General features: G+C 45.3%; 1 protein-coding gene across 2 annotated transcripts in view; it reads right to left on the bottom strand.

Moving 5' to 3' along the window:
* Syn3 (synapsin III) overlaps window positions 1-18,225 on the bottom strand; it is a 438,182-nt gene that overhangs the window by 377,974 nt on the left and 41,983 nt on the right. For both annotated transcript variants that reach the window (XM_021173742.3, XM_029482726.2), the window contains exon 3: window positions 7,179-7,236. In XM_021173742.3, the coding sequence (XP_021029401.1) occupies window positions 7,179-7,236 (58 nt within the window). The remainder of the gene's footprint in view (window positions 1-7,178; window positions 7,237-18,225) is intronic.

Raw genomic sequence — 18,225 nt, forward strand, 5'->3', positions numbered from 1 at the left:
GGGTCTGACTGTTCTACTCCCATTTCTGTCACTATGGTTAAAATATTCTGATAAAAAGCAACCACAGGAAGAATGGGTTTATTTGGCTTATATTTCCAGCTTCACTGAGGGAAATCAAGGCAGGATCCCAACAGAAGGACTTCTTGGTAATCCATACAGCATTACTTCTGAGCAAGGAACCCACTTTATAGTCAAAGAAACTCAACAAGAACCAGGAAGGAAAGTGCTTGCTGAATGGTAAGCAGGTTCACTGTCAGCTTTCTGTACTATACTAGTCAGGACCAACTGCCTAGAGAATGGTGCTGCCCACCGTAGGCTGGGCTCTCCATAGATAAATTACCAGTGAAGACAACACCCATGGGCATGCTTACAGGCCAATCTGATCTAGGAAATACCTCCACTGAGATTCTTTTCACAGATAACTCTAAGCTATATCAGCTTAACAACAGAGCTAAACAGATACCAATCAAATACCATACAGGAACACACTTTACAGCTTCATATAGTGGCATACGTTTGTACATTTGAAACCTCTCTGGAAAATCCCCCCATCAAGGAGTATGTGGTAGTGCAGTGGTTAATATGTGGTGGAAAAGGAGCGCGTCTAGGGGAAAAGTAGGTGAAGGCTTTTCAACAGATGTCACTTTGTAACTTTTCAGCTTTTTTTTTTTAACAAGAACAATCTCACAACCTTTATTGTCACCTGAATAATAACACAGGGGCCATCAAAATAATATGAAGAAATGTTCCCAACAGAAGACACCTTTAAAAAAAAAAAAACATTGTACTGCCTTCTCAACTTCCCCTGCCCTTTACCTTTCTAATTGGAAACAATCTGGAACAGAATAATACTGCCCTCCTTTTAGCTCCGACCCAGTTGTTTTCATGACTTTAATTTTTTTTTTAGAAAGAATCTCTTCTATACCATCCAATAGGAAGCTCATATGCTCATCAAAGCCAAAAGCCAAAAGCACAACCCTCTATCCATGCATTCATTCATCATGCAAGCCACGCCTGAATCCAAGATCTATTTTGCAAGTATCTGAAGATGAGGTTGATGGCAGCACCATCACCTTGGGCACCTTCTGGTCCCGGCCACACAATGTGTGGGTAAACTCTGCTAATTAAGGTTGAAGTCTACCATGGATGGATAGCCTCTAGGCTCTGGCCAATATTGGATCATCCCTTCTTCGTTGGGTCTTCTCCTTCTCTGACCTAGAGTGGGGAATTCCAAGCCTACACACCCTTACTTCTACCTGAGGAATGTCACGTAGCCTCAATTAGTTTATCAATTCCCTTTCTCCTGGTAAAAGCTGTTCAGTGGCACTTGGGATTCCTGAAATTCGTCCCCATGTGAATGAAGCATTCCAGGTACCCTAAGGTCCCAGCTAATGACATTTGCCCATCCTGGGTATTCCTGCCCTCAGTCCCCCAAAACTTTATAAGCCTTCAGTCAGAGCAATCAGAGTAAAGTTGCTCTGTCTACTGACTTTGGTTCCCAGTGTGGTTTATTCTCTGTAAGTACTCACAGGGCTTCTGAATCCCCTGTCCAATTTCTTTGCTCCCAGTGCCCTCTCAGGTTGTATTGGCCAACAATCCACTACACTGTGGAAACCCACACCATGTTGGAACTCAGCAAGGCCACATGAGTTAGGAAGGCCAGCTCAGAAAGAGACTAATGGAACTCCGTTTTGGTTTTTAACTTACTGTGAAATATCCTTCCCACCTTTTAGTGGCCCAGTTTCTGCCAGAGAATTTCTAGCACAGGAGATACCCTCTCTACCTATAGCACAGGTCAGTCCATTAATCATTTGTATTGCTCCAGGCTTCTGTTTACAAAGTTGAAACCCCTCTCCCTGCAGGACTGCACCATTAGCTTGAACTCTAACCTCAGTGAAACAACATAGGGTGGTGGCTGAACACAGAAATCCAGGTTCAGATTCTTTCTCCACTACTCATTTCTGCTGATGGTTTAACCTTTCTGCACAAGGCTAAATTAAATTACTTACACTCCTTCCGGTGGCAGATGTTTGTAGTGAGTGAAATGGGACCTATTGGAGACATCTCCAGTTCCCTGACCTTCTCCTTCTTCCTCATAGACCTTGGTCTCCTCCTGTTCCATTTATTTTTCAGGGCACTCCAGGTTGCAGACAGTGCTTCATCCATCGGACCTCTCACCTGAATCTGCTTAGAATACTGTGTAAGCATGTCTATCTAGTGGTACATTGGGAGCAGGAATGGATTGTCATATTCAGGTATTCTAAAGGCTGTACTAGATCATGAAGCCTGCAGCAGCATCAAACTGAGAGCAAGAACCATAACTGCAGCTTAGTGAGCACAAACAAGCATTCCAGAAAATTACACTGAATACATTAATTATCTAGTCCATATAATAAGTGTAGCTCCAGGGGCTACAATTATTACCCTTACTTCTCTGATAGGGAATTGATACCTGAAGATGTTTTAGGTGGATGGTCGACAATATTGTGTAAAATCTCTATTCAGTGTACATGTCACATGGTGAACAGAAATTAACTTTGTATTTAGATTCAGCTTCCCTCCTATAATATGTCATCACGTATGTGGGAAAATAAATACATAAATCAATCTGAGACACTTCTGGTCCAGAAGATCCTCAATCTGTACAAGCTCTGTTGGTCCAAACACTTCGACCTATTTCCCTTTCAATCATTCAAGAACAGATACTGCAAAGGGAGTCTCCTGTGCTCAGATGTAAGACTCTAAGATTGCTGGAGTAGGTTCTGTCTGCCTTGATATCTCCATTAACACTGAGAAAAGACTGAATATGGCCACTCCAGTTCTCTCTCTCTCCTTCTCCCTCTCTTGCTCCCCCTATCCTTTCCTCCCTTCTTTTCATTTCCAGCTTGACCAGGCCCAGGGTTCCCTGCTACTCAGTCCTAGTAGAAAACTTTCTCAGTCTGTAGGTCTACTTAACATTAATCTATTCATCCACAGACCCTACCTCTTGATCTCATAGAGGAGTGACTTGTGTCTGTGGAAAAGTTATCTGGCCTCAAATACAAACAGGAGAGCTTGGCAGACCAAACCCAATACTGGCCAAATACTCTCTAATCCCACCAGGATGCCACAGTCTGACCCTGGAGAGGCGGCTGGGTAATCAGATGCAAAGTGAAGCAACTCTCTACTTGCCTCCCTGGGCATTCAGATTCCTGGCTCGGATACAGCCAGGCAAGTGGTTTTGGAATTGTGAGGAAGAGGGTGGAGAGATGGGGTGGAGGCTTCCTCTAGGCCAACCACAACTAACTCTTTGACTCTGTCCAACAAAGCCCAGACAGTACAATTATCTGGCTAATCTGGCCCTTCGTTGAGAGGCCAGCTTAGACTAAACAGTGGCTTTTATCCTAATACTTCTCTTTACAGTGCTAGAGGATGAGTGTGAATTTCCAAGGGGTTGGGGTTGCTTATGAGACCCACCCATTGATCCAGATGGGCCAAACACAAGCCATTCAAAGAGTTTGAGAAAGGATGTCTTTCAGAGACAAATGGCTAAATGGCATCCTAATTGGTTTCCTGACTAATTTACTTTCTGGCTCTACATGACTAGAAATAAGAATGTCTGAGTCAGCCAACATTTTCCATCATGATTCTAGCCCTCACAGACTCCTGAAGTGTTCCCAGTATCCCTGGGTGGTTATAGCAGCTCCATCGGATGCCCATTCCTGCACACAGTTTTGGTACCTCCCACTTGGGCCAAAGGCAGTATTAGGATACAAAGGGGATGTGAAAGCATGCCTTGAAGTTACCACAAAGGAGATGAGGTAGGTCCAGCTTGGTTGGCAACTAAACATTTGCCAGATGGTTTACAGAAAACCAAGATTTTTGAAGAAAGAATAAGAAGCAGTGATTTATCACTCTTGGAAAGTGACACGCAGCCAGAATGTGTGGAATCTGTCAGTTATTCATTCTGCAAATATTTCCTTCAGTTCTAGTTTGGGCTGGGACCCATGCTACTACTTAACAGAATGAGATCCAAGCAGTCATGGCCCCTACCCCCAGGCAAATAATCCATCCCTAAATGTATAGCTAAAGTATTCTGATGCAGTGAGGAGTTTTTGAGAGCAGTCCCACCGAGTTTCCAGATTCAGACAGGACTCAGGGAGGGAGTCTCTGAGGAAGCTAAGTCATTAAAGTTCCCAATTCACTCTTTTCGAAATATCCCTCTAGGGGCTAGCAAGACGGTTCAGTGGGTAAAGGGGTTGCTGTGCAAGAATAAGGTCCTGAGTCTGGATTTGTAAACCCCACACTACGCATAGTTTCATAAAAACCACTGTAAGCATCCGTTTCTCAGCGCCGTCCGGGGAGATGAGAGACTCAGGGAGCCCCTGCGGCCCCAGGACAGCTCGTCGCACACACGGCAGCCAAATCAGGGCTCCTTTCTCACGCCAGGGAGAAGAGGACGCCAGAAGTGGTACACACACACACACACACACACACACACACAAAGACAGATCACTCTGGTTTTGGCAAGAAGAGTAAAGTGGAGATTAGTAAACAGAGATATCAGACTGTTGGCTGAACGTTTGGATGAGCTCAACCAAGGTAGATCCTTGACAATTTGGGGACAGCAGTGGAAAGACTAGGGAATCTTAAGATACGGGGTCAAGAGGACATGTCAGAGGGTAGGTGTGGGGGCAGAGGGAGACTGTACAGATTTGCAACCATGGTGAAAGGTCCAGGTGGCACTCTCCACTGAGAGAGGGGCAAGAGAAGAAAGTAAGTTCTATACTGGAGTCAAACAATGAGACTGTGTTTAACCCTGTACTGACCAACTTGCTCTGCCCTTGGGCCACAACCCCACATGATGTCCATGTCACCAGCTCCACATGTGTTGAGAGCCCATCTACTCTTCAATCCAATTCAAAAAGCACTCTTTGCTCAAAGCCATTTCTGTTTATGGATGGGGCCACTGCTTCCTTATCCTTCCCCACATGAGCAATCCAGCACAGTAGACACTGGCAAATATTTGTAAAATGAACAAAAATAGCCTGTTTTTTTTTTTTTTTTTTTTGCCATGAAAGGAAAATTAGTAGACATTGGATTGACTTAAAAGCCACCAAATCATACTGAAGTTTGAACTGTAGGTGTTTTAATATGAAGCCAACTCCGACAATTTGATGCTCAGGAGTTTTCTCCCTTCCTCTGACTCACAGAGATCAAAAAAACACAAAGAGCAAGGGGTGGGGCTGGGGAGATAGGCCATTCCTGTTCTTGCATTACAAATGCTGTTTCTTCCAATTGATTTTATTCTTATTCACTGATGAATGGTAAGAAGAAGAAAGGGAGGAGGAGGAAGGGTCGTGGTGGAATGGAGTAGGAGGGGGATAGAAGAGGTGAGGGGGGGGAGGAGAGATAATCGCCATCTCAACCATTATCAGCGCAAGAATCAGTAGGGGGAGGAGGGACAGGGTGAGAGAAAGCACGAAAAAGGAGGACAGAGAAGGTAAAAGGGAAAGAAAAAAAGGAGAAAGCAAGAGAAATAGAGGAGGAAGAGAAGGACATACCCTGTCCGTAATTCATGCAATCTTACCTGCAAGCCCACCAGCACAAGCTGATGCCACTATTATCAAGAGAGGACAGATGAAGAGCTGGAGAAGGCTCCATCATTGCTTGGCCATGAAAGCTCATTGCTCTCTGCTGTGATGTGCTCTCCTAAGGTGGCATATGGTGCTCCTACAATGGAGTGTCTTAGTTTACTTAATTGGGGAGTCCCTGGTCAGGAATCAGGAAGTCTAGAGTCCAGTCCTGATTTCCTATGCTATTTGATCTAATCAGTGTTTCTTTCTACATAAAATAAGAGACCTGGATATTGCTAGCATAAGTAATAGAGAAAAATGGTAGTCTCAATTCTGTTCTTTTTTGATATTTCAAATAATTTAATCCCAGCTACAATGACACAAGAAAAGAGACACCTAGAAACAAGAGAGTCAAGATTCAAACATATGCTCGTCCACTATGGTGGTCTGAATGAGAATGGCCCTCATAGTCTTATGTATCTAGATACTTGGTCTCCAGTTAGTGGAACTGTTTGAGAAGGATAAGGGGGTGTGACGCTGTTGGAGGAGGTGTGTCACTGGAGGCTGGCCTTGAATTTTCAAAACTTTCCATTCCCAGTGTGTCTCTTTCTGCCTGCTACTTGAAGATCAAGACGTGAGCTCTCGGCTATTTCTGTTGCCTTTGCTCTACCATTATGGACTCTAGCCCTCTGAAATCCTAAGCCAAATTAAATGCTTTCTGTTATAAATTGTCCTGGCCATGATGTTTTGCCATGGTAATAGGAAAGTACCTAATACATCTCCTATACTCCATAGCCAAAGTCAAAGCCTTAGAGCCCTGGGCGGGGGGTGGGGGGGGGGAGATGAAACACATGGCTTCCCTTCTGAGCATCTCTGCTTGTTTCAGTTTTGTAGCATGAACTCCTTTTGATATTTCCCTTGAAGAAAAATTCTCTATCTGTGATGGTTATTCTTGGTTGTCAACTTGACTACATCTGAAATGAGCTAAAACCCAAACTGCTAGGTACATCTATGAGAGGTTTTATTATTATTATTAATTAAATCATTTGAAGTGGAATGATTCACCTGTCATCCAGACCTTTTTAGGTGGGAAGAGCCACCTTTCATTTGGGACAAACTTTCTGTGGCAGCATATATAAAGGACCCTGAAGAAGAAAGCTTTCACTCTTTGCATGCTTGCTCTCATTCTCTCTGGAAAGTGCATTCATTCCCTTGCTGACATTAAAGCCTACTTCTTTGGAATTCTAGCATATGCTGACCAGTTGAGTCTTCCAGCCTCATTTTCTGAACAAAGGAACAACCACTAGAATCTTAGACCTTCCATTTGTAGAGAGCCATTTTTGGAGTAGCTGGACAACAGCCTATAAGCCACTATAATAAAATCCATTTGCACACACACATGCGCGTGCACGTGCACACACACACGCACATGCACACACACTCTGACTGATGTGCTCAAAAGGTTTCAAATTAGTGGACAGGAAGATTCTGGCGCTTCCTGAGACTCCCGAGTACAGTCAGAATTTATGACCACATAAGATGGAAGCAAGGTTGCTCTTGGAAATGTCCCCAGTTCAGAAAAGGGCAGTTGTGGAAAGAGCTAGGGAAGGGGCTACCACGTACCTGTTCCACTCGGATCTCAATGTCGCCATTCACTTTCTTCCCATGAAAATACTTTGACCTGAAAGGAGACCAAGAGATCTGCTCAGTAAGGATCCATTTCCTTTCTCCCCTTTCCCAAAGGCCTAGAGGTGTGAACCGAGACAGGCCTCTGTCCTCCCATGACCACCTTGGTATTTAAAGACAGAATGGTGGAGGAGAGGAGGGAGAGTGGATAGGAAGACAGGAGACTCAAGTTCTGGTTCTGTCCAGTGACTTGGCCTCCTCTGCCTCTACTACAGCCTCTAAACGAAAGCCATGCTCCCTGTGTCTAGGAGTTATTTGAAAGACTCAACGAGACAAGGAAAACATAAATAATGCAGTATTGATTTGGTGTTCTTTTATTAAATTATACATATGTACTACATCAAGGACTCACTGATCTGTTTTCTCATCTTCGCGTTATATATTCGTCTGTCTATCTGTTAACCAATAGTCTTTTCATCTGGCCACTCACCCTTCTACAACTCTCTTCCACCAACCACCCATGGAGGTAAAGGAGTAGACAATATTCTTGTTGTTGGCATTTTGTCTAGGCTCCGCCCCACAGTTACCTGGCAACAGCCAAGCATACCTGACTCACTATAAAAGGGGCTCCTTGCCCCCTCCACTCTCTCTTGCCCTCTTGCTCCTGTTTTGTCCATTTCCTTCTGCTCCCCCTCCATTCCCCTTCCCCTTCTCTTTCCATGTGCTTATGGCTGGCCTCTACTCCTCTAATCTCTCTCTCTCTCTCTCTCTCTCTCTCTCTCTCTCTCTCTCTCTCTCCTTCTCTGTCCCTACTACCCTCACAACTTCCATCCCCATGCCCTGAATAAACTATTCTATAGTGGCTGGTTCCTCAGGGGGAAGGGATGCCTCAGCATGGGTCCGCAGAGGAACCTCCTTCTCCCACACCTTACTGCATCTCCACCAAACATATTCCCTCTCTCCTTATCTTTTCATAAAACACAGCACTTGTGACCTCCCTCCCTTTCCCTGCTGACCCTCCAATTTTATTGCTTGATTCCCTCCCATTCGCCCACTTTCCTCCATAGGGAACCTTCTCCTGACCGTAGATGTAGATCATCTCCCTTGGGACACCAGCTGTCTTCCCTACTGCTGATTCTAAGTATGATTAGAATCAGTAACTGTGCTTAACGCTTGTAACCCACTGAAGTACAACAGGACTCCAACCAGTCTGTGACCCATCATTTTATCCCCAGCACCCACAAGAGTACTTAAAACACTACAAGAGTGTGCAACACACCACAAGAGTGCAATTAATTGAATGAACGAACGAATGAATGAATGAATGAATGAATGAACCAGTGAGTTATAGGGTTGAATCTGTGCCCTTTTTCATTTAATGTATACATTAAATGAGGCAGGCTTTTTTATGTCTGTCCTATCAGGGAGGAAACTCAAAACCCAGAGACTAAATGCTTAAAGTAACCTGCTTCCTCTGAGTCTCTGCTTTCTTTTGCTGAACCCTGAAAGAGTCTGGATAGAAGGGTGCGGAGAGCATTAGGTATCTTTCCATGCATAATGCTAAAGAGCCAGCTTGCATATCCAACTCACCAGTGAACCAGGCACTGCAGTAAGCATTTCCGTCTTAGGGATGGCAGCAGCACTTTTCCTCCACCTCCCTCATTCTCTCCCTTTTCCTCACCAGAAATATTCACAGGTTAGCACACAAAGCTATAGCCCCGAGTCTCCCGGATGTTAGGTGTGGCAGCACAACCCAGTTCTAATCAATAATTTGTCAGCATCATGCTCACAAACTTTCTCTGAAGTTTCTATTCTTGTCCCTGGAGCAGGGAACGATTTGCTAAGTCTTCTCTTGTGAAAGAGTTCTTTCTACAAATTCTTTTTATTTTAGTTGTATTCCTTTATGATTTTCTTTTTTTTATTACATCTTTTCCTGAATTACATTTCCAATGCTATCCCAAAAGTCCCCCATACCCTCCCCCCTACTTCCCTACCCACCCATTCCCATTTTTTTGGCCCTGGCGTTCCCCTGTACTGGGGCATATAAAGTTTGCATGTCCAGTGGGCCTCTCTTTCCAGTGATGGCCAACTAGGCCATCTTTTGACACATATGCAGCTAGAGTCAAGAGCTCCGGGGTACTGGTTAATTCATAATATTGTTCCACCCATAGGGTTGCGGATCCCTTCAGCTCTTTGGGTACTTTCTCCAGCTCCTCCATTGGGGGCCCTGTGATCCATTCACTAGCTGACTGTGAGCATCCACTTCTGTGTTTGCCAGGCCCCGGCATAGTCTCACAAGAGACAGCTATATCTGGGTCCTTTCAGCAAAATCTTGCTAGTGTATGCAATGGGGTCAGCGTTTGGATGCTGATCATGGGATGGATCTCTGGATATGGCAGTCTCTATATGGTCCATCCTTTCGTCACAGCTCCAAACTTTGTCTCTGTAACTCCTTCCATGGGTGTTCTGTTCCCAATTCTAAGGAGGCACATAGTGTCCACACTTACAGTCTTCATTCTTCTTGAGTTTCGTGTGTTTAGCAAACTGTATTTTATATCTTGGGTATCCTAAGTTTTGGGCTAATATCCACTTATCAGTGAGTACATATTGTGTGAGTTTCTTTGTGATTGTGTTACCTCACTCAGGATGATGCCCTCCAGGTCCATCCATTTGGCTATGAATTTCATAAATTCATTCTTTTTAATAGCTGAGTAGTACTCCATTGTGTAAATGTACCACATTTTCTGTATCCATTCCTCTGTTGAGGGGCATCTGGATTCTTTCCAGCTTCTGGCTATTATAAATAAGGCTGCTATGAACATAGTGGAGCATGTGTTTTTCTTACCGGTTGGGACATCTTCTGGATATATGCCCAGGAGTGGTATTGCTGGATCCTCCGGTAGTACTATGTCCAATTTTCTAAGGAACCGCCAGACTGATTTCCAGAGTGGTTGTACAAGCTTGCAATCCCACCAACAATGGAGGAGTGTTCCTCTTTCTCCACATCCTCGCCAGCATCTGCTATCACCTGAATTTTTGATCTTAGCCATTCTGACTGGTGTGAGGTGGAATCTCAGGGTTGTTTTGATTTGCATTTCCCTGATGATTAAGGATGTTGAACATTTTTTCAGGTGCTTCTCTGCCATTCGGTATTCCTCAGGTGAGAATTCTTTGTTCAATTCTGAGCCCCATTTTTAATGGGGTTATTTGATTTTCTGGAGTCCACCTTCTTGAGTTCTTTATATATATTGGATATTAGTCCCCTATCTGATTTACGATAGGTAAAGATCCTTTCCCAATCTGTTGATGGTCTTTTTGTCTTATTGACGGTGTCTTTTGCCTTGCAGAAGCTTTGCAGTTTCATGAGGTCCCATTTGTCAATTCTCGATCTTACAGCACAAGCCATTGCTGTTCTATTCAGGAATCTTTCCCCTGTGCCCATATCTTCAAGGCTGTTCCCCACTTTCTCCTCTAAAAGTTTCAGTGTCTCTGGTTTTATGTGAAGTTCTTTGATCCACTTAGATTTGACCTTAGTACAAGGAGATAGGAATGGATCGATTCGCATTCTTCTACATGATAACAACCAGTTGTGCCAGAACCATTTGTTGAAGATGCTGTCTTTCTTCCACGGGATAGTTTTAGCTCCCTTGTCGAAGATCAAGTGATCATAGGTGTGTGGCTTCATTTCTGGGTCTTCAATTCTATTCCATTGGTCTACTTGTCTGTCACTATACTAGTACCATGCAGTTTTTATCACAATTGCTCTGTAGTAGAGCTTTAGGTCAGGCATGGTGATTCCACCAGAGGTTCTTTTATCCTTGAGAAGAGTTTTTGCTATCCTAGGTTTTTTGTTATTCCAGATGAATTTGCAGATTGCTCTTTCTAATTCATTGAAGAATTGAGTTGGAATTTTGATGGGGATTTCATTGAATCTGTAGATTGCTTTTGGCAAGATAGCCATTTTTACAATGTTGATCCTGCCAATCCATGAGCATGGGAGATCTTTCCATCTTCTGAGATCTTCTTTAATTTCTTTCTTCAGAGACTTGAAGTTCTTATCATAGAGATCTTTCACTTCCTTAGTTAGAGTCACGCCAAGATATTTTATATTATTTGTGACTATTGAGAAGGGTGTTGTTTCCCTAATTTCTTTCTCAGCCTGTTTATTCTTTGTGTAGAGAAAGGCCACTGACTTGTTTGAGTTAATTTTATATCCAGCTACTTCACCAAAGCTGTTTATCAGGTTTAGGAGTTCTCTGGTGAATTTTTAGGGTCACTTATATATACTATCATATCATCTGCAAAAGGTGATATTTTGACTTCATCTTTTCCAATTTGTATCCCCTTGATCTCCTTTTGTTGTCGAATTGCTCTGGCTAGGACTTCAAGTACAATGTTGAATAGGTATGGGGAGAGTGGACAGCCTTGTCTAGTTCCTGATTTTAGTGGGATTGCTTCAAGCTTCTCACCATTTATTTTGATGTTGGCTACTGGTTTGCTGTCTTTCTACAAATTCTTACAATGCTTCCCTGTCTGTGTTCACAAGCCCCCATGGCTTCTCAGCCAACGTCGGTAGTACCTTCCTCTCCCAAGACTTCCAACATCCTTGGCTGACAGCATCAATATTTGTGGTACTTTTTCTTACAATATTAACAGGCCAAGATGTCACTGGGGCTGGACTTTTGTAGGACAGGAATGGTTGGTATGATCTGAAAGTCAGGTGTCACTTTGTTTCTTTCCCATGGGTGCTCTTCAGTTGTGTGTAGCTAGTCTCACACAATGCAGAATTTCATCACGAGTCCTCAACAAGGGAGTCAGCACATTCCACCCCACTTACAGTATTTATGGGTCCTGGGGTGGGGGGGACAGCAAATGGCCTATGAGGTATATGACTAATATTTAAAGTTGATAAGTATTCTAATTTCAATTCTGTTGCTGTGGTACAAGACCTTATCCAAAAGCAAGTGAGAGATGAAAGGGCTTTCTGGCTTATAATGCCAGGTTACAGCCCAACATTCTGAGAAAGGCAAGACAAGAACTGAAGCAGTCCCAGCATGTCCATAGTCAAGCATCAAGAGAAGATGAATTCCCCTTTGCCTACTTGCTCTCATCTGGCTCTCTTTTGTAGGGAATGGTGCATCCCACAACTGGCTGGGTTTTCCCGATTAACAATTAGGACAATCATGTACAGACAAGTCCACAGGTCAATCTTATCGAGTCAGTTCCCGGGTTGATGCTCTCAGGCGATTCTACACTGAGGCAAGATGACACTGAAAATGAACTACCACAATGACTAGAGTTAGCAAACATTTAAATACAATATTTGCAGCCCTTCTTTGACAACTACAGCTCATAAGGACACATCCAGACTGTAGCAGCATGGCAATGGTCAGCGAGGTCTTTAGTCTTAATTCCCATTCTTCCCTAGTTGTCCGTTACTCTCCTCTCCCCATTCTTCACTCTGCACCCCTGCAGAGTCCAGTGTCCTTCTCCCTAGTACTTGACCTTCCCATCAACCCCCAAGAGGGAATGGGGCAGGGTCGCCACCCATATCCTGTAGATGGAGAAGTTGCCATTTAAGGTCTCATAAGTTTCCCATAGTTTCAGATTTTCAAGATTCAGTACAATTCCTTCCTAGTGGGGACTCTGCCAGCAGATGGCCCACTTAATCCACACTTACGTTACATTAACATCCACATTATTTACAGCTGCTTCCATAGACACCATACCACACACACACACACACACAAACATGCACACACACCACACACACACACATGCACACACCACACACACACACAAACATGCACACACACCACACACACACACATGCACACACCACACACACACACAAACATGCACACACACCACACACACACACAAACATGCACACACACCACACACACACACACACGCACATGCACACACACCACACACACACGCACATGCACACACACCACACACACACATGCACATGCACACACACCACACACACACAAACATGCACACACACCACACACACACAAACATGCATACACACACACACAAACATGCACACACACACACACACACACACACACTCATACACCACACACACACACTCATACACCACACACGCACACACACTCCTTCTTGGGATGCTTCATTATGTCCTCTGCTTTATGATTCTGGTCTTTTGCACAGGCTCACACCTCTATTTTGTCCGACTGTCTCTTTCTCGCAGTCCATAGTCCTTATAGGTGCTATCTGCTCTCTTGTTTTCCTTAGCAGCATCCCCACCTGGCTGGGCTGGGTGCCCCTCCTCCACAGCTGAGCACATCATTCCCTCTACCTTATGGTACTGCCCTGCCTTGTAATTATACATTATGATCTGTCCTCTGCCTCTAAACATCCAGTCTGTGAGCTGTTTCTCAATAGTCACTGCATATGACAGCACCCTGTGACAGGGCACAGGACTTTGCTTCCTACATGTTGGCCAGGTATGGAGATGTCTCCCTTGTCCCTGCATCCAGATCTTCCTTGTGACCCTTTATTGCCACCTACTGGCAAACTACTGCAATAACTCACAAATCTACATCTTTTATTATATGGGTCATTGTGTGGTTGTCCAACCTATAGGACTGACAGCCTTGGACTTGACTCCAACCCAGAACCCAGAACCCAGAACACTCTGCACTCTATGCCACCCAAGCAGCTCCTGCCTCAAAGATGCCACACCTTCCCAAGAGTCTTTGGAATGTTTCCTGCTGGGGCTGGCAGGCTGTCTCAGGCTGAGGTGAGGGTCAGGCGGTCCATCCCTCTATCTGGCTGGGAGTCAGAAGTCTGTCTCCTGATGGGCCACACAGACTGCTGCCTTCTTGCCGGGGAGCGGGGGTTGGGAGTGGGGACAGTGGTGGAAGGGTGGGCTAATTCAGCCTGGAGCTGCCTCAGAACAGCTCTGTGTGGCAGAGAGAAGGGGAAGGATGGCCTAGAATTCTAGATGCCTTGGGGGTGGAGCCCACTGTCTCTGCTGTTGACTGGCTGTTTGACCTCAGGTTAAAACAGATGGATCCACGTTGTCCAATGGCTTTGTCTTCCACCAGCAGTCTCATCCCAGTGCCCTAATATGTCCATTTTCATAGCTTCTTGAATAACGCTGCCAATCAACCAGATCCATGGTCCTGACCCTTGAAGGGGTGGGAACACTAGATTCCAGGAGGGTTCTGTCTCTGTGGGTGGCCTCATACTTTACTGACACATTAAAGGCATCAGGAAGGAGAATATTACAAGCTAGGGCCGCCCGGGGTAGGAAATCTCTAGTTTGGGGCCCCGGGATGTGGTGGCATGTGACAAAGATTTATGAGAAGTGGGTACTGCTTTCCTTTCCTGCCACTGCCAGGGAATGAGGACCAATGGGATCTAGCTGTGTCAAAGCCGAGATCCTGGACAGATCCATCTGACTGTGGAGCCAGTGAGGCGAGGTAGCATCTCTTACTTGATCCCAGAGGATTCTGCTAGCCCTGCCAGCCAGCTGGGATCCTCCTCCCACCTCCCTGAGTCCTGGAATGCAGCCGGGGCAGCACGCTCACTCATTCACGAGAGTCCCGAGGGTTGAAACTCTGGTTCTCACACTTGCACTGCAAGCCCTGCCCGTAGCTCTGGGAAGGCATCGTTGCATGATTTAACCTGCAGTGATGGACTTATCTGCTCTGTGCGGAACCTTCAGGCTCCCAGGAATCAACCGTGAAGACCACACAGGGTTCACTCCCTCCAAGGAGGGAGTGGCACACAGATGGATGATAACCGTCAGTGCAGCAGCGCAGAGATCCACCTCGGACCAAAAGGTTCACTCTGCCCAGTCTTGGATGGGAAGCAGGTTGAGAGGCATGTGTGGTTCTGATGAGGTGGCCCAGCTAGTCCATCAGCTAATCAGCTCATCCAATATTTGGTGCCTATTCTTTGTCAGGGCCTAAGACTTCAAAGGTGTGGTAGTGGTGGTGGTGGTGGTGGTGGTGGTGGTGGTGGTGGTGGTAGAGTGTGTGTGTGTGTGTGTGTGTGTGTGTGTGTGTGTGTGTGTGTGTGTAAGCATGCAGAGGAAGACCTGGTTTGGGGGTGGGGCAGGATTTCTGATACCTCCTGACCTGCTGTAGATATTTTGGGGCCACTCCATGCCTCCTCCTCTGAATAATGGGGATGTAGAAGGTTAATTCTAAGGTGTTGAGAGGGTTTACATTAGGACCCAGATGCAAAGGCACCCGGGAGGCTGCCAAGAATGTACCAGTGGGCTACTGATGGGAGGTGTCTGAGTGCAGCTTCGCCTTGCTGGAAGAAGCAGCAGCAGGGCCTTCTGGCTGTAGAGGCAGACCCAGGTCCTGTCTAACTCTGCCATTTATAACCTAATGCTGCCCCAAGCCAACCCCACCACCAAAGTCTAAGTTCTCTCATTGGTAAAATATTAGGAGAAAAATGACTACATCTGCCATCTGGGTATGGACTCCTGAACAATGCTCCTGGAACACAGCAGGTATTTGGCTAACATTCAGCTCATCCCTTCTGGTTTGTTTTCTGCATGGAGAAGGCTGAGAAGATTTATTATCTATTTACCCATACAAAGATTCACTATCCATCCAATAAACGACTTATCTATCTATCCATCCATCTAACTCATTCACCCATACATCCACTTGCCCGACTATTTATTCATTTATCTACCCATCCATCCTTCTTCCTTTTTCTCCTTACTTTGTGGTAAGCATTATGTTGGTCTAAAATATCCCAGTCAAAGCAGAAAGGTTTTTGCATCATACTGGAAGACAGTCCTTAAGGAAGACAGAAATCCACTAGTTACCTTAATCTCTGTCTTGTATCACAAGTCCCCAGCTGGTAGGTCTTGTGGGGTCCTTAGCCTCATTTTGACAGAATGAATTATAAACTTTTACTTTTGTGTGTGACAGGGGGTGTGGTGTATGCTAACAATGAATATGGGTATGTGCAGGTATATGCATACACGTGGAAGCCAGAGGGGACATCAGACACTCTTCTCTATTTGTCTCTAAGACCATCTCTCTCTGAGCCTAGAGGGAGGCAGGCAGCCAGGAAGCCCCAGTAATTCTTTCTCTTTCCAAGCTCTGGAGTCACAGGGTTGTATCTGTGTGTGGAGGGCACCATGCTGAGCTTTTTCTGTGGGTGCTGAGAATCCAAACTCAGATCTTCATGCTTGTGGAGCAAGCTCTCTTAGCCTCGGAGTCATTCCCACCACGACCCCCCCACCCCCGCCCCACACCCCCTCCCCCACATACACACCTTTCACATTTAAAATACAGAATATCATTTTAGAAATCTGGCTTCCCTTGAACATTAGAAACTTGGAAACATCTGGCCTGTATTCCCAAACGGCAGAAGCTGGCTGAGTGTCCTGCAGCTGCTGCCTTTAGAGGGAACATTGGCTGTCACAGCCAGCACTATCCCTACGGTTCCCAGTCATCTCCCTGCAGCTGAAGCCAAATGGCTAATGCCATTTGCCATGGAGCCTAAGTGGCTGTTTTCCTGACCACAGAGAAGTGTTTTCTTCCCATCTGCACTTGTCCCCATCCACATGCCCCCAAACTGACTGGTGTGTCTTCTACAGATAGCCTTATTAAGCCTGTTCTTCACATGGTAATTCTCAAAGATCTCCAGAAAACCCAGCAGAAGAGTGGACAGGAATTCTCGTCCCTTTTCCTGCCATGGAAGATGATTTCCCTCTTGCCAGGGAACACATTAGAGGCAGGCTTCTACAGGCCTTGGGGAGAGAGACATTATGTAATGAGGCTGGCATCTGCCCAGAGACATGCCTTTCCAGGGGCAGGGTTGTAAGCAGTGGGGTAAAGTCTGGGGGACACCAGCTCTGAAGTCTCTATAGCCCAAGGATAAGCAGGTCTGTGAGGGACTCTATAGAAAGGTCACTGGGAGGACCTGGACGAGAAAGCCAGGCTGTGGAGGGTGAGGCTGTGGGATTCCTCAGAGAAGAACGAGGCAAGGGCATGAGACGGGCAAGACAAAGGCAAGAGAAGACGAACCAATGCTTCCATTTAAAGCCTCCTCTAAGGGCTTCTAGAGTAAGATCACCTGGGGTCTGAGCCCTTCATTACTGTCACAAATGAGTAGCAAAACCAAACTCAGAATCTTCTAAATAATGGGAAACTCACCCCTTCCCCCAACACCACTTGATCTCTGCCACCGAACTGTACTTATACTGAACTGTACATGTGCCTGGCCTTCTCTGTTTATCAAGGTGAATTTCATCTCCATCTTCCATTGTTCCACCAGCAGTCTTGCTCCTATTCATTTAAACCATGTAGTAAGTCCTCTGTTTTGATTGATTCTAAGGTTGGTTTTCCATCGCGGTCAACAAGCAGGTCCCTGACTCCGTTCCAGACATCCTGAGTCCACTGTGGTATGTGACAGTTCCTCATGGCCTGACCTGGATCCATCTGATCCTTGTTTAGATGTAGTTCCTCCATCCAAATTGGTCCACGTTCTGACAGAATTAAACCTCCCTCCTGTACACAGCATTTGTGGGCTTGTCACAAAGTCTCCTCGAGTGACAAGGAGTAGACTACGCCAAGATTAATTTTCACCAAGAATTTGTTTTTTTTCAGTGCAAGGGCAAAGCAAGAGTTGACGTGTGCAGGTACAATGTATGCACATCTCTGGAGGGTACTCATAGGCTGACGTTTTCTAGAATCCCAATCATTACACATTCTTTTCCTTCTAAGGACGTCACCATCTATATCCAGCAAAACCTCATTTTGTGTACGCTGACCAAAGATGCTTGTTTTCTTTACCAAGAACTTGATTTTATACAACAAGTTTAGGGCGGTAGCTGGAAATAATCATTCTAACGGGCACACTCATACAGAGACATGGTCCGCACACAGCCATGTGCTGGGATATCTAAGGAAACAGGCACTCTTTACATCTGAGAGCTCATGGCTCAGTCAAGCTCTTTAGAGAATCAGCAAAAATGTAAGAGATGTAGGGGGAAAGGTCTCCCTATTCTCTTCTGTTGAAAGACATTTTCCTT

This window comes from Mus caroli, unplaced genomic scaffold (assembly GCF_978045245.1).
Source record: "Mus caroli unplaced genomic scaffold, Mus_caroli_1 scaffold_9, whole genome shotgun sequence".
Lineage (NCBI taxonomy): Eukaryota > Metazoa > Chordata > Mammalia > Rodentia > Muridae > Mus > Mus caroli.